At 49.7% G+C, this 24,373-nt stretch overlaps 1 protein-coding gene across 9 annotated transcripts in view; it reads right to left on the reverse strand.

Moving 5' to 3' along the window:
• The window catches only part of Rin2 (Ras and Rab interactor 2), a 199,117-nt gene that overhangs the window by 15,008 nt on the left and 159,736 nt on the right, over positions 1-24,373 (reverse strand). For all 9 annotated transcript variants that reach the window (XM_004840890.3, XM_021255122.2, XM_004840889.3 and 6 more), the window contains 5 exons: positions 23,847-24,039; positions 22,783-22,894; positions 19,241-19,313; positions 15,657-15,748; positions 10,555-11,688 (listed from right to left, as the gene is read on the reverse strand). In XM_004840890.3, coding sequence (XP_004840947.2) covers positions 10,555-11,688; positions 15,657-15,748; positions 19,241-19,313; positions 22,783-22,894; positions 23,847-24,039 — 1,604 coding nt within the window. The remainder of the gene's footprint in view (positions 1-10,554; positions 11,689-15,656; positions 15,749-19,240; positions 19,314-22,782; positions 22,895-23,846; positions 24,040-24,373) is intronic.

The raw sequence follows: 24,373 nt of genomic DNA on the forward strand, positions 1-24,373 counted from the left end.
CTGATTAAGAAAAGGAGATAAAATATGTCTTTTTTCCTTTGCCCTGACTTACAGCATAGATACCAGAGGTTGGAGATCAGAGGAGGCAGTATCATAGTCTCCAGTAATGCCCGGGCCTGTTAGCAGGGTGTGATGGTGCATACCTGTAATTCCAACACTCTGGGAGGCTGAGGAAGGAGGATTGAAGTTCAAACCCAGGCTGGCAACTTAGATACTATCTCAAAATAGAGTAGTGATGTTGGGGCTGGGGATTTAGCTCAGTGGTTCAGGTGCCGGGCTAAGAAGCACAATGTCCCGAGTTTGATCCCCGGTACCAAAAAAAAAAAAGTAGTGGTGTCAAACCTACAGCACATGTGTCTCAGCAGCCTGATTGTATTATTAAAGATCTAAAAGATTAGCCATCACAGAAATAAAGAATAAAAAGCTCAGTGTGGAGAGCCTAGTGACTGCTAACACAGCACAAGGTAACGATATTCTTCAGGGGATGCCAACAGTGCCCAGAGTTTACACAACGTATTAGCGTGGAGTGTCCCTTATCTGCAACGTGTAGGACCACAAATGTTTCAGATGCCAGAGTTTCTCAGAGTTTGGAATATTGGCAAAGACTTTACAAGTGGAGCATCCCTGATCCAGAAATCAAAGCTGAAACTGCTGGAACGTATGATGCAATGCTTCATACTTCAAAACATTCTGGATTTCAGAATTTCGGATAAGGGATTCTCAGCTGGTAATAAAAATGCACAGGTTACAATCTAAGGTTATTTGACAAAGATAAAAACATGAGGTTAGATCATATGGCCTCCTGGTTTATTCCAGTTCTAGTATTCTGGCATATATATTTTTTAACAGATAAAACAGCCAAGTTGTAAGCCAATGTTTGAGAACAAGACAAGGGCCTTTCTGTAGGAAAGTAAAATGTAAACATTTACAATTGCTAGTGTTTACTGGGCATTATCCGTGCAGTTCTTCTCTAAGATCGTCTAAATTATCTGGCCCACCCGCATGTTGGCCCCATGAGGGAGGGGAGGAGATGAGGTGGGAACCTGGTTCTCCTGCTGCAGACAGGGAGACTGTGATCAGCTCGACAGGCTCTCTCCATGCGAAAAAGGCAAACTGGGTGACGCTTTTTTTCCTGCATGCTAACACTTTGTCTCTGGCTGTATGTTCTGAGTCAGGACATGAGTAAAGGGGGCTCAGCACCCAGGAGGTGTCACATTCGTGAAACAACCCCTTAGCTAAGATGGGAACACAGTCCTGTTTGTCTACGTTGGGTTCTCAGGTCGCCTTCCTGGCGATTCCAGGAAGGATAGGAGGGACAGGAGAGTGTGGGTGCAGGATGCTAGGTGCTAACTTCCCAGGCTCCTCACTGTCCAGGAAGAAACCGAGGCACAGAGATACCAAGAAGCCCACTCCAGTGCCCAAGGCTCAGCAGCAGCCCCCGAGGACTTCAAGCCCAGCAGTGCCACCTGAGTTCCTCCAGGGTCCCACACACTCCTGGCCTAGCACAGACAGTGCCCTATTGCTGGGGTTGGCAGCTGCTGAGGGAGATGGAGGCAGCACCCTGAGAAGCCTGGATCTGACACCTTGCTAAAGCTCCTGCTCAGAAAGCAGAGCTTTTGGCACTGCAGGGTGCTCGGCTCAGGCGCAAAACCAGACTGGCCAGGCTTCTGCCATGTGACCTTGAGGGCAGACGTCCTTCCCAGCCTCAGCGAGGTGTGCAAGGTAGGGATCCTGGCTTCCCAGTGAGGCCTCACCCCACCCACCTGCCCGGAGTGCACCTGACACCTAGGGACCATGCCAAATCCTCAGCTGTCCCTTGCGACCCAGGGATACCACTTGAAGGGCAGGTGGTGGGGTGGGGTGGTTTGTTTTGCTTTCAGTCATAACTGTGGTTTGTTTATATTTGAGTGAGAACTGAAAGTGCTTTGATAAATTACTTAAGAGTCCTCCAGCTTCCGGCTTCCCCACCTCTCTCTCTCTCTCTGGATCTCTCTCCAGACTGCAATCTTCTTCATTCTCAGCTCCTCCCATTCAAAAGGACAAAGGCCTGGAGCTGAGGGGACCCCTCCTGCCTCTCCTTGCCCTTCCTTCCTCTGCTCACACAGTGCCTCTGTGCTCCTAGAGGTTTTATTTTTATATTTATTTATTTCAATACAGAGGATAGAATCCAGTAGCTCTTTGCCACTGAGCTATATTCCCAGCCCTCATTATTTTTTGAGACAAGGTCTCATTAAGTTGTCCAGGCTGGCCTCAAACTTGGGATCCTCCTGCCTCAGCTGAAGCAGGTGGGATTGCAGATGTGCACACTCAGACTCTGCTCCTCCTAGTGTCTTTCACAGCCTCATTTTGTTCCCTCTTAATCCTGAAAACCACAGAGGAGCACTGGTTCTGGGAGACTGTGTATCCTTCCTAGAAATGGGCATTGAGAGGAGAACCCTGCCTGCCTCAGTTCAGATGCACAAACCTGGTAAATGGCCCCCTGCCACCAGTGTGCCAGGAAGCATCTCCTCAGTTTCCTGCAGGACCCAGCACCCTGGCCAGCCACATTGGTCCCCAGGGGTCTACCGCTGGGGTCAACCGCGGGGGTCAATTCTGATGGATGGGCACTTGGGCTAGAGAGGCTGTGAAATGGTTTGACTCTTATCCTGCCTAAGGGATTTTTCTAGGATGCCCTTCTCCCAAATCCCTGCATCCTGAGCACTCTGTTTCTGCCAAGATACAGAGCAACTTGTCTCCTCACAGAAGCCCTTGAGGGTCATGTGTGGCTGCACTTGGCCCCCCTGCTGTCCCCATTGAAAATCTGGCATGCAGTATGTGCTCCAAAAGCTCTTGTTGGACTGGACAGAAATCCTTCCTTTGGGTGCCTTCTTGTCCTTGCCCTGCAGGGCACAATGGTGTAACTAGTGACAGCGTCGTCCCCTGTCTTAGGTTCTGGGTTTGCTTTAAGGATCACGGGCAGCACACACTTTGGCTCATAAATGTACACAGAAGAGAGGGCGTTGTATTGTTCAAGGACGATCTCAAGCTGGGTTCGGTAATCAGAGGTACCTGGGTGACGGGGGCAGGACAGTCACAAGTTTGAGGCCGGCCTGGGCAGCTTAGACCTTGTCAAAAGGAAGGAAGGAGGGAAGGATGGAAGGAGAAAGGAAAGAAGGGGGCAGGAACATCCCAGCAGGCCAGCAAAGATGATGCCAAATTAAAGATGACAGCGCTAGCTTGTGATTTGCTTCCAATTGTGCTCATTTTGGTGGGTTTTCATGAAAGCCTCTATTCAGGTAGGATTCTAGGTAAAGAATATGTCAGGCTGACTTCAGTGCCCTTCAGGAAGAAGCAAGTAAAGAGTGCAGGTGGGGAGAGGAGACTCTCTCCCCAGGAAAGAATCCAACCTTTGAGGGGACTCCTTCTGCCCTTTGAGGGGCTCCTCAGGCCCTGTGCTTCCCGACTTCCTAAGAAAGTAGGGAAGGGGGAACACTTGATCTTAAGGGCCGGACTGTGGCAAACGTGGCCTCAGCCAAGTGATCAAGGTGCTGATCCTGGGGCCACCAGCTGCCCTGGGGTACGACTCAGCATCACCGTCCCCTTCTGTTCCCTTTGTCACACATATGAGAAAGCCAGGACAGGTGCAGGGAAAGGTCGCCACACATGTTGGTTGTAGCCTTGGCTGTGCTATGCCTTTACATTGCTAAATTTCTGTTTCCTCTTGCAAAAATGAGGGCAACAGATGGCTGTGGTGGCACACACCTGTAATCCCAGCGCTCTGGGAGGTTGAAGCAGGAGGATCTAAGTTCTAGCCCAACTTGGGCAACTTAGAAACCTAGTGAGGCCCTGTCGCAAGTAAAAAAATAAAAAGGGCTGGGGATGGAGCTCAGTGCTAAGGCCCTGGGTTCAACCCCCTGTGCCGCCCTCACTGCCAAAATAGGATGATAAGTGGAGTCTTCTGAGGCCTTGGGAGAATTAGAAAGATTTGTCTATACAAGTGTTGTCCCTCGGTTCTACTAAAAACACAGCACACTCTGCTCTTCACATCCACAGGTGGCACATCTACAAATTCAAGAAACCACGGACTGAAAATATTTGGGAAAAAAAAATAATATAACAATAAAAAACAATTGAATAAAAACCATTCTAATAAGAACTATTTACAAAGCATCACCTCATAGCAGGAATTCTAAGCAATCTAGGGACAGTTAAGGCTATGGGAGGGCAGACAGGGCTCTAGGCAAACACCAGGCGGGTCTATGTAAGGGGCTTTGCATCTGTTGATTTGGTACCAAGGGAGGAGGTGACTGCTGCTCACTGAACCTCAGTAGCTGCTCTCTGACCCCACAGACAGCCAGGCTGGCCACACCCCCTGTGCCCTGACAGGAGCTGCCATCTCCCAAGGCAATGCCCTGCTGGAGGAGGAAGTGTGGCAGGGCTGCAGTTATACCAGGTCCAGTGAGGACGCTTCCATCCCTTCCCTGAGACAGCCACATAGGCATGGCGTCCTTGGTGGGGTGGAAGGATGTCATCTCAGGTGCCTGAGCTCTTGCTCCTGGTTCCTGCAGAGACCATTTCACCTACTATGCTTCCTTCCGGGTAGAGCCCTGGGTGGTCAGAAAGCACTCAGCAGAGGGGATGATCATTCTGTGATGCCCTCCCAGCCTGGAAGCCAGGGTTTGGGCACTTTGGAGCTGGAGATTCTCAGCCCCAGGATTGGGAACTTTCTTTTGGTCAAAATAAAATGGAGCCAGGCACAGTGGGCACACCTGGCTGGAATCCCAGCTACTTGGGGGGCTGAGGCAGGAGGATTGGACAACTCAGACCTCCAGCTCAGAAAAACAAAACAAAACAGAACGGAAATACACAACACAGCTACCCCAATTTGGATGCTCTGATGCCAAAGCTATTCAATCGTGGAGCGTGGGAGTTGTTTTATGCAGTGACCTTTGGTTTAAACCAGTTTTCAGGGATGACATAGAGTTTATTTCATTGCAGAAACCAACCTTTCTCCTGTTTCTCCACCCATCCCTAACTTCACAAGGATGTCAGGGTCCCCTGGGCTAAGTCCAAAGTCAGAAGACCGGAAGTTCCCACCTCACTTCAGCACCACTATGCCTCTCAGGCCACACCTCTCAGAGTGGCTCTTTAAAAAAAAGACAGCAGCTGGGCATGGTATTGCACACCTGTGATTCCAGCTCTCAGGGGGCTGAGGCAGGAGGACTGCTGTGAGTTCAAGGCCAGCCTGGGCTATGTAGGGAGTTCAAAGCCAACCTGGGCTACATAGTGAAACCGTGTCTCAAAATAAAAAAAGGCTGGGCATGGTGACGCGTGCCTGTAATCCCAGCACTTGGGAGGCTGAAGCAGGAGGATCGCCATGAGTTCAAGGCCTGCCTGAATTACATAGTGAGTTCAAGGGCAGCCTGAACTACATAGTGAGACCCTGTCTCAGAAAAAATAAATAAAAGAAAGAAAGAAAGAAAGAAAGAAAAAAGACAGCAGTCAACTCAGAGTCAACTACGCTGTGAACCAAAATGTTAAAAACAAGTCATATTAGGTATCAGTACTCAAGCCAGGCTTAGATATTCAGTTTTAAATTTATCTGAATTAAACTAGTTATGTCTGTTTAACTGCTAAGAAATCACATCAACATCCACTCTCTTTTTGTGGGGGGAGGAAAAGGGTCTCACTCTGTTGCCCAGGCTGGCTTTGAACTCCTGGGCTTATGCAATACTCCTGCCTTAGCTTCTTGAGTAGCTGAGCCACCACACCAGGCTCAATACTCTTTTTAATACACATTCTATTCCCTGTTGTCTAGCCACATTTTCACTATCACTTCTCTATTAAAATAAAACATGCCGGGCCGGGGATTTAGCTCAGTGGTTTCGCTGCGCAAATGCAAGGACCCAAGTTTGATATCCGGTACCAAAAAAAAAAAAAACCATGCCAGGTATAGTGGTAGACATCTATAATCTCAGCATTTGAGGAAGCTGAGGCAGGAGGACCGAAAACTCATGCCCTGCCTGGGTAAATTAGCTACTTAGCAAGACCTTGTAAATGAATGAATGAATGAAAATAAATAAACAAACAAACTGGGGATGTAGCTCAGTGCAAAGTCCCTGGGTTCAATCCCCAGAATCTCAAATAACAAAACCAACCAAACAACAAAAAACCCCACTTGGAATCACAAATTGATGTGGTCTTTTTTTTTGGTACTGGGGATCGAACTCAGGACCTTGAGCTTGAGAAGCAGGCATGGTGCCATTAGCTAAATCCCCAGCTCTGCTCTTTGAAGTACGTAAGAACTGAGTTTAAGAAGATGTCATTTTCAATAATTAAAATGCTCTTTGGAGAAAATACAGATTTTGGAATATACCAAATAAGGAAAGAAAAACTAACATTTTGTTTTTCATCATTGACTTTAGGCTGTTTCACATCACTCTTGATAGCTGTGATGGGTAGTGTGAATGAGAGAGAATTTAGGATTACTAACAGTTTTGGAGTTGGAGAAAATTTTGTCTTTCTTGAAGCAAGGCTTGAAAACAGGAATTGATGTCAAGTCAAAGAAAAAATCCTTTACTAAAATGAAAACAAATAACCATAATATTGCAATAAATTTTGCGAAGAGCAGATTTCTTTACCAGAAGTTTGGGGGTGAATTTCTCCCACTGGTTGAATATGACCCAAGCAAGCGTGGTATGTTGTGAAAATTTGCCAATGAGGAACAAAAGCTGGGGTGACCACAATGTCACAGCCGTCTGTCTGGTCTTCCCTGCGTGGGATACCAGCCATGAGTCTGTCACGCTGCCAGTGAAGGAACTGAGCCCAGGGGTTTGTGTGTGGACCTGAATGCTGTGTAGACTCGTGGTGAAAACACTGGTTTGTTCTCCCATGAGTGCCTAGGAGTGGGAGGGGGCAGCCGTCTGTCAAGGAAGCCCCCTGACATCAGAAAGAAGGGACAGCTGGTAGCACGGCTGGGGAGCTAGCCGGGGTCTTAATCTCATGGACTGCATTCTCCAGAAGGACAGCCTTGAGAGGCCAGGTAACTTGGGACCCTCGCCTGGCAGGGTTCTGGGTGGATGTGCTCTAAAGGGCATCTAAATGGCACTACAACTCTACATGACAGGACATAACTCTTCACAGTGGACTTTTCCATCTTTGAGGCTGAGTCACTGTTCGGCACTTTTACCATCTTAGAAAAGGGCTAGAAAGGACAGCGGCTCTAGCAAACAGGCACAATGGGAGTGGGAGAGTGGTTTGCTTTGAGCTTCTTTCCCCACTATTCTTCTCTTTGTGGTTGAAGAACCATCCTCTGAAGAAGACAGCTTCGAACCAGCTCCACAGACTAGACAGACCTGGATCCAAGTGCTCACACAGGATGATGTGGCCACTCCCGCTCTGCAGACTAAGCTGGGGAGCCAACTCCTCTCACTTCCTGGACTGTGGGGCAGAGGTTCTGTGACTCAGGCCTTATATTAGAATTCCTGTGCCCTCACTCAGAGCTATGTCCTCCAAAGGTTACAGAAACAGAGGGCAGGACCAGATTCTTTCAGAGGACAGAAACCCAGCTGCCATTCTATAAAAGCCTTGCCAGCATTCACAGACACCTGTTCAGAACAAATCTGAGGCATGGGGTTCCCAGGACAGCTTTCAAAGCAGACTGTGGAGAGGGGGCAGGGCGAGGTGAATGCCCATGTCCACAAGACACCACCTTCTGCATGTTACGCTGTGCCCCTCTGTTTTCCGAATTTGTAAACCCTGAACAATATGAACAGAAACATCCAGGCCTGAGTGAAGAGTCTCCACAGTGCCTCTGCTGGAAGGTGCCTTGGTAAACCAGCAAGTCCTTCCTTTAGGAGTTGTGTAAGACACACAACTGGGCTACGGCCACATTCCATTCAGAGTCCCAAACTAGCGGCTTGCACATCTCCAGGGTCCAGCTTTCTAGTAATGAGGGTCACATCCTTCCCTCCCTGCCATGAGTCTCTCCTGCTGACCTGTGGTCCAGTCTCCTTCCCCTTACCTATCAAGTCCAGCACTTTCGCTATCCTTTCAAACCAGGATGATGTTTGCATTGGTGAACCAACAGGATGAAGTGCTTGCTTTAATACAAATGTTAAAAAGCCCCAAACAGGCCAGGCATGGTGTTGCACACCTGCAGTCCCAGCCACTCTGGAGACTGAGGCAGAAGGATCACTGGTGTCCAGGAGTTCGAGGTCAGCCTGTGCAAAAGAGCAAAACTCTGTCTCACAAAAACAAACAGATGGGTGTGATGGCACATGCCTATGATCTCAGCTACTCAGAAGGCTGAGGCGGGAGGATTGTAAATTTGAAATCAGGCAGGGCAATTTAGCAAGACCTTGTCTCAAAAATAATTTTTTTTTTAAAGGCCAGGGGTGAACTTTGTGGGAAAGCACTCCTAGGTTCCATCCCTAGTAGTACAATAAATAAATGAAACCAACCAACAAGCACACGCAGAACAGAACAATTTTTTTAAAGTTTTTTTGAGACAGGTCTTGCTATGTAGCTCAGGCTGGCTCACACTTGTGGCAATCCTCCTGTCTCAGTCTCCTGAGTGCTAGGATTACAGGTGTGTACCACCATGCCAGGCTGGGACAGTGGTTTTAGAGATCAGGCCCATGCTGCCACAGGGGGCCTCTGAGGAGGGCCAGCCTGCTGTGCCAATCCCACATGGCTGGCCAGAAGACACAGAGGCAGTGGCGGCAGCAGCAGAGAGTTAGGGTAGAAAGACAATTCGGGGTCTCACAGAAGTCAAGTATAGCGCTCCAGGCTACGAGCTGGGGTGGTGTGGGGCAGGTGGCAGGTGGCTCCCAGGCACAGCCCTGCCTTCCTCACCCACAATAGATGTAGGTGCCTCCTTCTCAGGATGACCCCAGGACCTGCTGAAGCAGCCAGACAGGCACCGCTCATGGGAGAGGCCCCATGGATGTCCGGCTCCCTTCTCACAGCGCCTTAGATGTGAAATTGAAAGCTGCCTCCTGCACAGCAGAAATGGGTATAATTTGTAGCATGTTTTGGGGGGGAAATGAGGCCTTGAGCTCTAAGAGCAAAAACAGAGTCTGCACTTAATTAGGAAAAGGGCTGGGCCTGCAGAAGACTTCCTGGGCCTGGCTGCCTGCAGAGCCCCTTTTCCCTGAGCTGTGAGCCCTGCCAGCCACATAGCTGGGGCCTGACGTCACCTGCTGGCTGTCACCAGCCCAACAGAAAGCTCCTCCGAAGGTCAGGTCTCGGGTTGGTCCCTGTTAATGCTCAGGCAGAGCGGGTCTCCCTCTGGAGGGACCTGGAGGGAAAGAGGCCACTGGTATGGCTGTTGGCTGATGCTGCTGAGGAAGGCTTTTTTTCAATGCAGGGCACATCACAAAGGCACATTCCTGTCAGCCACAGGATCAGAGACACCCTAGCTATGACCACGCCCCTGGTCAGCCAATTGGTGAGAAAACAAACAGGCTTTGATTCCTTTGTGAGTAAATCAAAAGAGTGCCTCAAACTCATTTGAAGGGGGGCGGGGAGAGCGAGAGAGAGAGAGAGAGAGAGAGAGAGAGAGAGAGAGAGAGAGAGAGAGAGAGAGAGAGACAGAGAGAGAGAGAGAGAGAGAGAGAGGACTCACTGTTTACTACTTTCAACAAACAGACCCAATCACAATGAAGAAATAAATTTGAGGTTAGCTTCTGAACTGCCTGGAAATGTTTAGAAGCGCTTTTGGCAGCCACTGCCCAGTGAACGACGACGTCTCTGAAGTTAACCTTTTCAAACCAACCTTCTGAAATAAACAAAACAAAGTAAAACAAACAAAACCCTTCAATACGCTCACCCTGGGAAGGAAAAAAAAAAAAAGACTGCTTGCCAAATTCAAATTTAGCTTGGCCAGTTCCTTGCCAAAGTAACCAGGAACAATCCAGCCCTTCAGTGAGGTTATAAAGAAAGTATTTCCCGACTGCAGTGAGAATGCCTTTCATGTGACCTCCAAGCCATGCTACTTGTTTTAAAGGTACACCAAACAAACTTGTCTTTCCTCGTTTTTGGTTTTTCCCTTGCTCCAAAACCATTCCAGGCACAGAAGTGCAGATGCAAGGCCAGTGGGGAAGGTAACCTGGGACAGGATGGGGTCCAGGGAGCTCTGGGTGAGGACCCTGATCTGCTTACGGAAGCTGGCGCTTATGCTCACAGTGCAATCCTGGGTGCTACCCACTGCGTCTTGGCACTCTCTAGAGGCTACACCTTGTTTACTCCCCAGATAGCGGCACAAAATCCCTGCTACCTGCCAGGGGACACCAGAGCACCTTTATCTGTGTGCCCACCCTGCAGCTGACACAGGACCAGAGCACAGTGGCAGAGATGCCACTCCTGAGCAGAGCTGCTCTGCAACCCCAATCTATTGCTCCCCAAAACATTTTCAAGCAGCCTCCCTAAGAAGCTGCCCACTTACATTGGGTGGAGTTCTGTGTTGTCCTGAATTTCTGGGTAAATCTCAACCATGACCCACAACTCATCACCAGGTGCCACTTGGCCAGGCTACGGAAGAGTTTATGATTGGAAAATAAAGTAGTTACTCACCGATTTGGTCCTCGGGGATCAGCGACTCGATGGGGGGGTCCAGCTCAGAGCTCTGGGCCAGGTAGTTCTTGACCTGGGTCATGAACTGCCGGATGGTCTGCAGCATGTCCGTGCTGGACACGTGGCACTCACGGTTCTCCAGCAGGAAGCTCACGTAGTCCTGCACCAGGCAGCCAAAGTAGGTGCACTTGTCCCGTGACAGCTCTGCGATCCGGCGCACCATGCGCTTCTCAGGTGTCATGAAGGAGCTGAGCACCCCGCTCATCTTTCGAAGCTGCAACTTGACCAGCTTGGGTAGCACGAAGGAGCTGTGCCTGTTCTTCTTGGACTTGATGGGGGGTGCCATGGTCTCCTGGTCACTCTCGCCCTCGTAGTCCTCCAGGCTGCTGTTTGTGTCCCCCTCGTAGCCATCCAGCGGCATGCTCCGCTCAAACTCCAGCGAGTCAGAGGAGGAAGTGGAAATGCTCATGTCGCTCAGTCTCTGCCTGCCCCCATGGCGTGGGGGCCGGGCTGCAGAGGCGGGAGGAGGCTGGGCCCTTGTGCAATCCCCCGTGGGCGGGGCCCCACCTGTGCTGCCAGCTGTGCCCGGCTCCAGCTCCAGCTCCAAGCCCCGGCCAGGCAGCCGGGCCGTCAAGGTCTTGGTGCTGCTCTCCGCCTCTAGGAAAGAAGCCTGCTTCTTCAGCCGGGGTGGAGGGATGGGGGTTGGTTTCCTTCCCAGCGTGGCTACGTTCTCTTGCGTGTCCTGGCTGACTGTCTGTGGCATGCCCGGCCGGGTGTCACTCCTGGACAGCCGAGGGCTGGTGTGCAGACTCTGAATGGTGGGTGGCGGAGGCCTGGGTGGTGGGGACCGAGGCCACTCGGAGCCATTCGCCGGGGGAGTCCTTGAACTTGGCCGCTTTGGGCAGGCCCTGAGGTCCTGGCTGTGCACTTGCAGAAAGAGCGGGTTAATGAAGCACAGGGCTCCGTTGGTCTGGCTGCACTCCAGCTCCGAAGGCGTCCTGGGCTTGATGGCATGCACCCCGTTGATGAGGCAGAGCTGGCGCCAGGAGGCGGGACAGAGGCCGTCTGAGTGGAGAGGCCTATGGGGAGGTGGAGGGTTGGGGGGGTTGCTGTCAGCGGAGGAGCTCCAAAAATCTGAAAGTCATTATCAGCGAACACAAGAATGTAAATACAGTGCCCAGGGCCATTCCTTCAAGAAGTCAGAGAGCCCACAGCTGGAGGGGAGGGAGGGGAGGGGCTGGGTGTCTTTTTTGTTGTTGTTGCTTTTACTGCATTCCCTTACTGGAAAGGGTAAAATGGCTGCCAGGGCTGGCTATGAGCTCACCGGAAGCCTCAGGGGCCTCTTACCTTCAAAGCCCTTGAGCAGCCAGACAAGGGGGCTCATGCCTGTAAATTCAGCACTTGGGAGGCTGAGGCAGGAGGATCAAGGCCAGCCTGGGCTATGTAATGAGTTCAAGACCAGCCTGAACTACATAGCAAGACCCTGTCTCAAATAACCAAAAACAAAGAAAATCCTTTAAGAGATGTTGGCTTGGCTATGCTCAGCCCTCTGAGCCCAGGTAAGTGCAAAGGGATACAGAACTATCAAAGGCCAAGCTCAGGAAAGGCCACCAGGACTCTGGGGCAGGTGGGCTCTCCAGAGCCGAGTCAGCTCTCAGGAACACACCACCCTTTCCAAGCAGCTTCTCCCGGGATGCAGGATGCGCTGTGCCAGGCAGCTGCCAGCCAAGGCCCAGTTCCCCTTTAACGGGCAGAGCTGGCAGCTGGGCCTGGGTGTTGCACAATGGGCCTGCTTTTACACATTCAGCATTAAACCAGGAGAGGAAAGGACGGGCACGGGTGCCATCAGCAAAAAGACAGGGCAGCAAGCGTATGCAAATGGAACTGCAGCTTCAACCATTTATCTTTGTGGTTTGTAGTCCTTCCTGCCCAAATCCTAGCATCTCCTTCCCCAGGCTGTGTGTATCTGAGATCTCTACTACCCCGGCTCCTCTCCAACAGGGCTTGGGCTTCCCTCTCTGTTCTCTGGGAGCCCTGGCCCTGCCATGTCTGGGCAGTGACAGGCCTGACACTAGTGTCCCTGTGAGGCCTGCACACCCTCCCTACCTTTCCCCTTACTTTTGTACCACCAGCGTAAGAGCCCAGGGCCACAGGAGACTCCTGAGCACCAAACAAATGCATGCAACTGAGGAACTTGGGATTCAATTGTATCTCGCGTCAATCCAACTGAACTTTAAGTAAGATGTGCTCAGCTCAATTACTGGGAAACATTTAGTGCACAAGTCTGCTTTTTTACCGTGAATTTAGTTTTTAAATTTTTAATTTATTCATTCATCCGTTCATTTATTTTTGAGGCAGGTTCTCCCTATGTATTTCCGGCTGGTCTTGAACTCATATCGATCCTCCTGTCTCAGCCTCCCGAGTGTTAGGATTACAGGCAAGCACCACCATGCCCTGCTTTACTGTGAATTTAATGGAATCTAAATACAGATTGCATGTTTCTGATATGACTTGAGGGCCTGAGTGAAGCTGTGCTATGAGTATAGAAGATACTGCACTTGAGATGCCTAGAGTGAAAAGCAATGTAAAATATATTTTTAATACATTTTTGGATTTTTTTTTCTGGTACTGGGGATTGAACCTAGAGCCTTCACATGAAGCTACATCTCCAGTTGATTTTTTTTTCATTTTTTAGTTTGAGACAGTCTAACTAAGTTGCTAAATTGACCAGGCTGGGCTAAAAATTTCGATCTTCCTGCCTCAGCTTCCCAGAGTGCTGGGATTAGAGCCAGGCACTACCAGGTTTGGGGTTTTTTGTTTGTTTGGTTTTTTTACTGATTACATGTTGAAATTATAATATTTTGGTTATTACAAAAAATTACATTAATTTAACATGTGTCTATTCTTTTTTTTTTTTTTTTAATGTGGCCATGAGAAAATGTAAAACTACCTGCAGACTTGCCTTATGCTTCTGTTGGACCCAAGTTTTCCTTCTCCTGCGTCCTTTGGGTCCTGATCACGTATCCGCTGTCACAGCTGTAAGACTCTTGAACCCTATGAGGTCTGGGATCCTGGGGTTGCCTGTTTGCCCATCGCTCCCCAGAGACTGAGAGCCTTAGTAACGAGCAGTGGGAGACCTCATTACTTTCTGACCCTCTGCATGGGCACAGTGCCTGCCACAAGGCAGAGCCTTGAGAAATATTTGTTGGATGAATGAACAAATGAGGTGCAGGATCCTAAATGCGTTGTTTCAGCTGGGTGTGGTGGTGCACACCTGTAATCCTAGCACTCAGGAGGCTGAGGCAGGAGTGTTTGGAGCTTGAGGCCAGCCTGGGCAATTTAACAAGTTCAAGTCCAGCCTAGACTACATAGGAAGACCTTCCTCAAACAAACAGAAAATTACATAAATAAATAAGTCAACAAAATATGCTGGCTTCACCTGACATGGATAATGAGCACATTGAGAATCACAAGTTCAGTATATATTCATTAGACCTCATTAATTTCTGGTTAGTCAGTGGCCACCAGAGCAAGCTAATGTTGCCTTTGTCTTTTCATGACATAAGCATTGTCCTTTATGGAAGTCCTTCCGCCCAAGCACTAAGCCTCATGACATGTGGCCACCAAGCCAGAGAAAAGTGAGACCTGGTGCATGTCAAGACCCCCTATCATAGGGGGATGGGGTGCAGCTCATTGGTACAGCACCTGCCTAGCATGTATGAGGTCCTGGGTTCTATCCCCAACACTGGTAGGCTGAGGCAGGAGGATCACTGAGAGGTCAAGGCCAGCCTGAACTACATAGCAAGATCCACAGGGAAAACCAAAACAAAAACAAAGAAATAAAAAGGAGAAAAAGTCCATACAGCTCATAATCTGGCTGACTGCATTAACTTCAGAAAGAAGTTTAATCTCCACAAAGGTGTGCAGAATTTAGCTAGAGAAGAAGAAGAGAAGGCACAAGTTTTCAGCAGGGACATTTCTATGCTTTGCCACCCCCAAGATTCTCTTTCCCAATTCTGCTACCTAGAAGGACCCTGGGCACATGGGTCCACCTTGAAAGCCGTCTAAGTCTCAGGAATTCAGAGCCTCTTCAGGCTTCTTTGTGGGCTAGGGAGGCTACCTCAGAAACGACATCCACTTCAAGTTCTTTAGGTTACAAGAAAAATTATGCCAAAGGAAGTAGACATATTTTTAATTTTCCAGGTCAAGTATAGGTTTCTTAGGTTCTAGAAATCCTGGTTACTGGGGCTTCAAAATCCCAAAGCTCCATTCAAATCCCATGGTCTCTGATTGGTAACTTCTGCAAGGAGCGGGGGCCCTGAAATCCTAGGAGAATTCCCCTTTCCTCGTGGAAGGGAAATTCTTTGCAAAAGTTAAGCTTGTACAGATTTCCCAGAGCAACACTGGGTCACTGGGTGAGCTGTGTGTCCCGATCCTTTGCAGCCACTGCCAGCAGGACTAGTGGGCTTTGGGGCAGGAGGGGAAGCAAGTGCCTGCTGGCAGAGCAAAGTCACTGGAAGTGTGGGAGTGAGACTCAGCTTTGGGACATCTTCACTGTCAAGTTCCTCAGGCATAAGAGTGCCACCCACGGCTGTGTGACCTGCGTGGGAAGTGTGACTTGCATGGGAAGTGTGCTCTGCATGGGTCCCTCTTTCCCCAGTAAGGTGCCACCATAGGGGGAGACCCTGACACCCAGCCAGGTCATATACATTCGAACTCCAACTTGTGGGTAGATCCAAATTACTTAGAGGAGAAGCTGGGAGATTTGGGGGTGACCCCTCAGTCCCAGTTTTCCTAAGAGTTGGCTGAACATTTGACTTGGAAAAAAAACCCAGAAGCCAGGAGTGGTGGCAAACACCTGCAATCCCAGCACTCAGGAGACTGAGGCAGGAGGATTGCTGTGAGTTCAAGAACAGTCTAGGCTACATGGTGAGTTCAAGGCCAGCCTAAACTGCATAGGAAGAACCTGTTTCAAAAAAAGAATCCCAGAAAATGTGATTCTGGGACCTCATGGACCTGAGAGTTATCTGACACAGCATGGGGCACACACTTTGAGGCCTGGATTCATTTTAAGACAGAACCGGGCAGGGCCACCCACTTACTTAGTCCCAGCTGGGCCAGTTCTTCAAGCTGAGCCTCAGTCTTGGCTGTTGAAATGGCATAAGGCAACTTCAAGGTGAATGGCAGGACATCCCTGATTTTGCAGAAAAAGAGAGAATATTTGTCATTGCCTGTCCAGTTCCTAACTTGGCACTCATTTCCATCCTAGCAATGGGTTTAGCTTCCACAGTTAAAAGGTCCCAAGTGGACACCATGGTTATCCAGCAGAGGTCAGCGCTCACACCCCCACCCTGTCATTAAACACACAGGACAGCCGCAGGAGAAGTCCACATGGTTTCAGTGCCCAGCCTAGGGAACAGGCTCCCTCTGGAAGGCAAGGCCATGTGGTCACTATCAGCACTCAGAATCGCTGATGGTGTCCATGGCTCCGCTCCACCTCCGAAACTGTACGTGCTAATTTGCTAGATCCCTATCACAGAGTCAGGCTCCAACTCCCAGGGCAGGAATGTGCAGCTCTAAACCAAGTTTTATCAGTCCACTGCCTGACACTGGGGGTGCTCAGCGGGCAGCTGCTGGCCCAACTTGTGATACTTTCCAAGCAGAGCCCATGCCTTCCCTGTTGCGCGTGGAAGGAAACTTTCTCCTGCTTCTAAGAACTTCAGCTTTCACGTGTGGCCGACCCGGGGGGGGGGGGCTCGCCCTATGGGGTAAACCACTCACACTGTGTAAACACCCACATGCGTAAATACGCACACTGCGTATCCACGCTGAACCCGGGGCCTGGGCGGGGCTGCAGAGCCTGCGCATCTACAAACTGCCCAGGTGACCGAGCGTCAAAGGCAAGTCGCAGGCTCCTCATGACAGCAGCCATCCCAGCATCGCGGCACCAGGGACGTAGGCATCACAGAGCCGCAAGCCGGAGAAGACGGAGTTGAGCTCCAGCCAGGGCCTAAGTCAGCGGGCGCAAACGCAGGGACCATGACTGGCTCTCTCGGGAGGGTACAGGTGGCACCTTGCACATTTGTTCATTTTCATATGTTCCAAGCAGTGGTGTGCGTCTCCCGCACCTTTCCTGGAGAACGTGTTTTTGGAATAAATGACTGATAGAATGAATGCTCAGTAACAATAGCGATTTATGGGAGAAGTGTTGTTTCCGGTGATGGTATTGGTCTTACAAAGAATGATTCATTTGTTCATTCAGCAAATATTTATGACCATCTAGGGTACTTCAGATATTGCTCCAGGGCTGGGAATGAAACACAATACACAAATAGGCCATTTTATGGAATACACGGATATGGGAAGAGGACCCACACCAAGGATAAAAGAGTTAAGTGTACACTAGGTGGCAGGCATCTGTAATCCCAGCATTCTGGGAGGCTGGGTTGGGAGGATTACACGTTTGAGCCCAGCATAGGGATCTTAGCAGTGACACCCTGTCTCAAAAAAATGAACAAAAAAAAAAAAGCTAGGGTGGTAGCTCAGTGCAAAGGCCATGGGTTCAATCCCCAGTACTGAAAAACAGCATATGAAGGCAACAGCTGGCGAGACAGGGCTTTGTGAACAGGTGGCCCCTGAAGATCTGTATACAGTTAGGGAAAAACCATGAAGGGACAATGTTCCAAGAGGGGGCAGCAGGTGCCAAGGCTCCGGGGTGGGTGAGGGTCTGGCCAGTGGGAAGGATAGCAAGGAGGCAGTGGCTGGTGGACTTAGAGGGGTACAAAGCTTGGGGATTCTGCTTGTACTTTGTCAGCACAAGTCACCCTGGAACTTTCCTGTGATGAGAATAGTGAGACCAAAGGCCTTGTTTAGGGTATGGCTAGGCAACACCCTAGGATGGAACAGATTACATCTAGATGACCGTGGAATTTTAGAACTGTACACTGAATAACTAAGTTGTAAAGTCAATGAAAAGTCAATGAACACATGGGTAAAGTTTGGACACTGGCTCATCAGCATAGCCCTGCAGTGTCATTCACAAGGTCAGGAGGCTGCTGCTTCTGGGGGTATCCATCCACATTGCCCCTGCTTCTTAGGTATCTTATCGCCTGTTCCCCAAATGTTGTGAGCATCCCTTCTGCTTGTCCCCCTATCTGGGTTGGAGATGAAGCAGCTGGAGCCACAGGTAACAGCCTCATTCTTTCTTTAATTTTACATTATTATTACTTTTTTTTGGTACTGGGGATTACTATGACTTGTTGAGACAGAGTCTTACTAGGTAGTACAGGCTGGCCTTGAATTCACAGTGATCCTCCTGCCTCAGGCTCCTGAGTACTGGGATTACAGGCTTGTACCAACATGCCTGGCAGGCAGCCTGACTCAGCAGAGATGCAGAGCCAGAACTCTGCAAAACCACAGTACCCTGCAAATATGTGATTGTATGTCCAGAACGGTGCCATTAAAATCCATTTCTTCAGACACTCAATGAAACAGACCTACCTGTACTTTAAGCTTTTACTGGGCTCAATCCAGAATTTTGAGTTCAAATGTCACCTGACTGGCTTGGGTTTTTCTTAATGACAGGTGATAGGAAGCCACACCTGCCATTCTTTAATGAGTGGCTGTAGGCTTTGATCTGCTAGAAAATTAGATGCTATACTCAAGTCCTCTCCCCCTGTCCCAGCCAGGGAGCATCCCAGTGTCCACACACATGCGCATGCACACACATATACACATGTGCACGCACACAGGGACTCTTCCTCAACTCCTAAGCCCTATTAAAGAGAGAGGCCCCAACAAAGCTTGCCCAACAGACAAAAAAGCTACCACCCTAAATATAAATGTGTCCCCCAAGAGTTTCAGTATGTACACAGTCTAAATTTATTTTCTTTCCTTTTTGAGACAGGCTCTCACTTTGTGGCCCATGTTGGAAAATAAATAATGAAGGGGGGGGATGGGATAAAATTAAAATTTATTTTAGAAAAAGAAAATGATGAAGATGATGATAATAAGAAGAAGAAGACATACGTGGTGGTACATTCCTGTAATCCCAGCTACTAGGAAGGCTGAGGCAGGGGGATCTCAAATTTGAAGCCAGTTTGGGAAATTTGAGGCCAGTCTGGGCAATTTAGTGAGGTCCTGTCTCAAAATAAAAATAAAAAAGGGATAGGGATGTAGCTCAGTGCTCTCTGAGTTCAATTCTCAGTACCACAAATAAAGAATAATTTTTTAAAAAGGCTTCTATAACTCATACCCTCTTAACATCCTGATTTAGGGCTTACTTTTCTGTATACTAAAACAGGTGCTTTGGTCATGAAAAGGACAGGAGCAACCTGTCGACAGGAGCCTGAGGGTTGATTCTGCAACATTTATGGGATGGTTTAACCAATTTTTAAAAACATTGGCAATGACCTTTAAATATTACAGGTTTGTATCACAGTTTCCTTTGTGTGAGTGCATATGTATATACATGTGTGTGTGCCTCTGTGTGTTTCCTGCTGGGGAGCAGCCTGTGGAATCGTCATTGAGCGTGGACACCCAGAGTGGCCAAGGTTCCCCCTCTTCCATGCTGTACAGCCCGGGAGCATCTCATCTCAGCATCCTTCCTTCCTCCCTCCAGCACCCAGACACTTGGCTGACGCATCACACACACTCAGAGGGTCCCTGGGGTGCAGGGAGGCCTTACCTGCTGATGCAGTAGAAGGCAATGAGCCGGAATAAATCTGCAAAGCTGATTCCTGAGCCTTCCAGGGAAAAGGCTGAAAAGAGAGGGCAGAGAGTAGCTGAGTGTTCTGAGTGCCCTCTCTGCAGGGCTGGCAGGCGCGGACGTGGCCTGGCGGTAACTCGAGCTGGGTCCCTGACCCCTAAGCAGGTGCCCTGGCCAGGTGCCATGGAGCAGGCTTGGGTCTCACAGAAGCTTCTTTGTTTTAAAATTTGGGGCATGATGTTGGGTAGGGGCCTGGGGCCAGGCAGGCTGGAGCAGGAGGCCATCAGCAGGTGCCAGAGTGGCCCACAGCCCTTGACCCTGGGAGCCCTGACCAGGGACCTGCCAGCCACCCCCCTTCCTGCCTGGCTGGCCACCTCTGGACTGAGGGAGCTGGAGCCTGGAGCGCAGTGAGGTTCCCAGGGAGTCAGCTCTTGGTAGCATTCAGCATGGAAGACTCTAAAGCCACATCCTCCACCTGGCCCCTCTGGACATGTTCCGAGTGGCTGATGCTGAGCCACCTGTCATCCTCTAATGGCAGGGCAGTGGGGTCTGACCTGGAACACTGGGTGTTTGCCAACAGCCCCACACTCCACTTCACCTGCAGTCCTCCTCAGAATGTCAGCCCTCCAGAAACCTCCCCGCAGCCTCGGAGGACTCAGAGGACGGACTCAGTCAGGTGCATCTTAGCCCCCAGTTTGATTTTTTTTTTTTTTGGAGACAGGGTCTCACTAGGTAGCCCAGGCTGGGCTCGAACTTGTGGTGACTTTCCTGGCTCAGCCTTCCTACTCTTGGGATTACAGGTGTGCACCACCACATCTGGCATCAGTCCCTGTTTAAACCCTGTATATCTTCACTTATTTGGCTTATTTACAAGGTGTAATTTAAAAAGAAGAGACAGCTGCTACTGAGTGCCATTGAGTGGAAAGCTAGGATCTTCAACAGGAGGCCTGCACATGGAACCTCAGTGGCAGCAGTGTGTGACAAGTTTCTGTGTGTGTGGCTGTGAGCTGTGGCTGAGAAGGTATATTGTAGAGTGTGCACAGATTACGGACAACACACCTCACTGGTGTACATCTGTGCCGCTTCAGATTCCAGTGTTCTAAGCCCTGTTGTCATGGGAGATGGAACTGTCTGTGGCTGTGTCCTGGGAGCAGGGGTCAGGGTCTCCATGGAAACCACCCAGTTCCCCTGGGGTGAGAAAATCGTGTCCACCAGGACCCAGCACCAAGGTGCTATGGATCGTGCTCTGTGACCTGGATGGAATTGTGCAGCCGAGTTTGTACCCAGAAATTCTATGGGGACTCTGAATAGGATAGGGGGTTATTAGAGTAAGAAACTGTGTGTGTAGAAAGCGGCTTGGGAAATGGGTCTACAGTTTCATCCTCAATCACAATACTCGGGGTCACACATCGCTTCTGGTACAGTGATTTCTGTCAAATGAAAACATGATGCTGTGTCCTTCTCCACCTTAGTCACTAGATCTGGCACTGTGTGTCTTCTGGCTTCTCCCTAAAGTCAAAATGACCATGAAAGGTCAATGTTTTGAATCCATTCAGGACACTGAAGCAGCCAGGACAGTGCAACTATAAACACCCACAGAAGAGGACTCCAGAGCTGCTGCAGAAAGTGGCAAGAACGATGAGATGTGTGTGTTGGAAGTCAGGGGGAGGATTTAGAGGGGGACTAATGGCAATGTGCCTTTTACTGTAATAATTTTAAAAATTTAAGTATTTGCTGTATCTTTTGATCATACCTCATAGCATCTCTGTACTACTCCAATCACATCCCTGCCTCTACACACACCCTACCACGTGGACAGACAGACACACAGAGAAACAACCAACACACATGTACCTATTGAGTTCAGCAGAGAAAACTTATTTGGGGTAGATTAACTTCTCTGCGCCTTGGTTTTCTCAACCATAAAATGGACATGAACAGAATTTCCCTTGTCTCCCAGAAGAGTGGAAATTGAAAATTTAAAAAAACGAAATGGTTTCTGTGAAAGCATTGTATACAAATATGAGGTGGTGTTCTTTATTAAACCACACTGTCCAGAAATAACAACAAAACATCTTTGCGTTCCTACAGCAAGCCCTTTTTCCCTCACAGCTCAGCTTTTGAGAATGGGTTAAGGCCTGGTGATGCTTTGTCTGCACTCATGCGTGCACGCACTTGAGGTCAATCGAAGAGGGCTAGGGAGGTGGCAGCAGGAGTCCCTGGGAGGCAGGGAACCCCAGACCCTGCTGCACTTCCAGAGGTGGCGCAGGGCCTCTTAGCCAGGTCACCACAGGACTTTGGATACCAGCAAGATCTGTGCCCGTGGGGCCAGCAGGCTCTCAAAAGCCAACTCAGAACCACTGGATTAACTTAATGTAAGTTGATCTTTAATTCCCTGAATAGAAATTCATTACAGTTTTCCTTTTTTGGCAGTGCTGGGGATTGAATTCAGGGTCTCCTGCAACATCCCCAGGGCCCTTTTTATATTAGCTCACATGGGTGCTGGTGCAAGCACATAACCCTTTTCATCCTTTTTACTTCTCTTTCCCCTCTTCTTCCTCCCTTTTCCCTCCAGTCTTGACTCCCCTTCCCATTTGGAAAAGATCTCTCTCCCTGCTTCCTATTATCTATCTTTTATTTCGCATGTTACTTATAATGTGGGCTTCTCATATAAGAGAAACCATACAATACATAAGCTTGTGTGTCTGATTTATTTCACTTAACATTATGATCTCAAGATACAACCATTTTCCTATAAATGACTCAAGTTTCCCTTCTTTACAACACAGTTTCCCATTTTATTTTATTTTATTATTATTTTTTTTTATTTTGAAATAGTCTTGCTAAATCACTCAGCTGCCTGGGCTGGCCTTGAATTTGCAATCGTCCTGCCTCAGTGTCCCAAGTAGCTAGGATTTCACCACACCCAGTCAAAATTCATTATCTTTAAAGATAATGTGATGAACTGCCAGGTCCCACCTGCCTAGGCAGACTCAGTTCCCAAGTGACTCAACTACGAGAGCTCCAGGTTTATCCTTGAGCCAGAGCAGGGTAGGCTGGGAGCTGCTCCCACAGGTGCCACTGAGACCCTCTGGGTGCAGGTCCACCTCGCCATCCTTCCTGAGGCTGGCAGGGCTTCAGAACTGTGCCCTTTTCCTATGAACCCTTGGCCCCCTGACACTGCCTGTTTCCAGGGCTCAAAGAGCAGGCAGCGACTGGAACAGCGGGAAAGGACAGTGACACTGTCTAGCGCTGTCCCTGCAAACCTGTCTCTGTGGGCAGTGCAACAGGGCTACACACCTGCCATGCTCAAGGCCCGGGTTCCAAGCCCAGCACCAGACAGAAAAGAAAGTATAAGAAGAAATTCGAGTGGTTGTTTCCCCTGAGAGTTGCATTTGAGATGGTGCGAAGTGGTGATACCTGCCAGGGGACATTCTATCTCTGGGGTCTTTCAATGCAGAGCCCCAATGCCCCTCATAAGACAAGGAGGGCAGCACAGCCAACACCTGTCACCCACTTACTGTAGGCACTCTCCCTGATGGCAAACTCCCTAAGTGGGGCTCCGAACTCGCAGGGCAGGCGCAGGGATAGCACTTTCTTCTGCATCTTGGTGGACTTGCGCACCAGGAAGATCTGAGGAGGGAGGAAGAATTCGAGCTTAGGGATGTCAAGGACTCCGGAACCTGGGCATGCAGTTTTCCTGAGCCCTGAAGTCCATAAACAGAACCCTTCCTGTCCATCTGCACTGTTCAACGTATCTCGATGAACATAAATTCTTAATACAGGTAACATGGCTCAACTAAAAGTGGTGAATTGGTTTATTTGACTTATGGTATATTTAAGACAGGAATCTAAATATCCCGTGTACTGTTACATAGGCTGTGCACTCCAGGACATACCATTCACTTGACCTACAAATTGGATGGTGCTCCCTGGAGCAGGCAGTGTGAGTCCTGGTTCCCTTCTGCAGCATACAGCCCTGTCCTGCATCTTGACTTCTCTTTCCTCTGGATCTGGATCCTTGACTTCTTTCGTTTTCCCCACTGAAGCACTCCTCCTTCCCACGTTCAGCTCACAGCTCCTAAGCTGGTTCCCTGGGGAGGTGGTGGGTACCAGAGCTGGATGCTGGGTGAGGAGTGAGCCAGGGAGACCAGGGACCTGGTTCCATTTTCAAGAAGTCAAGACTCACTTGGAAGTGAGTGCTGCAGACAGAAGAGGACAGGGTCTGGCTGCCAGGAAACTCAAAAGCTCGGTTTCCAGCCTTATGGTCGGGACAGTCAGCCAGCTACAGACTAAGTTTTCCCCTTGCCTTTCCAATTCATTTGTTCTCCTAGTATTCGAGACTGAACTCAAGAAGCACCGAGCTGCACCCCCAGTCCTTTTTATTTTACTTTGAGACAAAGTCTTGCTAAGTCTCCTGGGCTGCCCTTGAATTTGCAATCCTCCAGCCTCAGTCTCCGGAGTAACAGGGATTATAGGTGTGTGCCACTGTGTCTGGCCTCTCCTGCTATTTCTTAGTTTCTATCTACATGCTTTAAGTCCTATTTGACCCCCTGCCTCAGCCTTCCAGAGGCCCCCGTCTCACCCCAGGTGGCTGCGCCTGCAGGACCTCGGCTGCCTCCTCCTCGCTCAGGCCCAGCTGCAGCCAGACAGGGTGTGTGTGCAGGAGCCGGTCCAGGATGCTGAGCCTTCCAGACAGGCTGTCGTAGCCAGAGTCCCTCGGGCTGCCCTTTGCTTCCTTGTCCTCAGGGCAGGGGTCCTCCTGCTGTCTGACCATGCTGGGAGAGAGAGGCAGGGTCAGTGGCTGCCAGTCAGGACCCCACCAAAGAGACCATCTCTCGAGCACACAGGCTGGGCCTTGTCGGGGTCACCACCTGTCATGGTTTACACAGATGTCCCCAAGAGCCTCATGTACTCAGAAGCAGGGTTTTGGAAATTGACTGAATTGTGGGTGCTCGGGCTAACTTCTGGTTAAGAGGTGGGGCCTGGATGGAGAAGATGTTTGTCCCTCCCCAGCTCCTTCCTTCTCTCTCTGCTTCCTGGCCCCCATGAGGTGAGCAACTCTCCTCCGCCAGGCCCTTCCACCATGCTGTTCCTGCCTTGGAGCCAGCT

This window comes from Heterocephalus glaber, unplaced genomic scaffold, assembly GCF_053883595.1.
Source record: "Heterocephalus glaber isolate CG9 unplaced genomic scaffold, H.glaber_assembly_v1.0 deba00001532, whole genome shotgun sequence".
Classification (NCBI taxonomy): Eukaryota; Metazoa; Chordata; class Mammalia; order Rodentia; family Bathyergidae; genus Heterocephalus; species Heterocephalus glaber.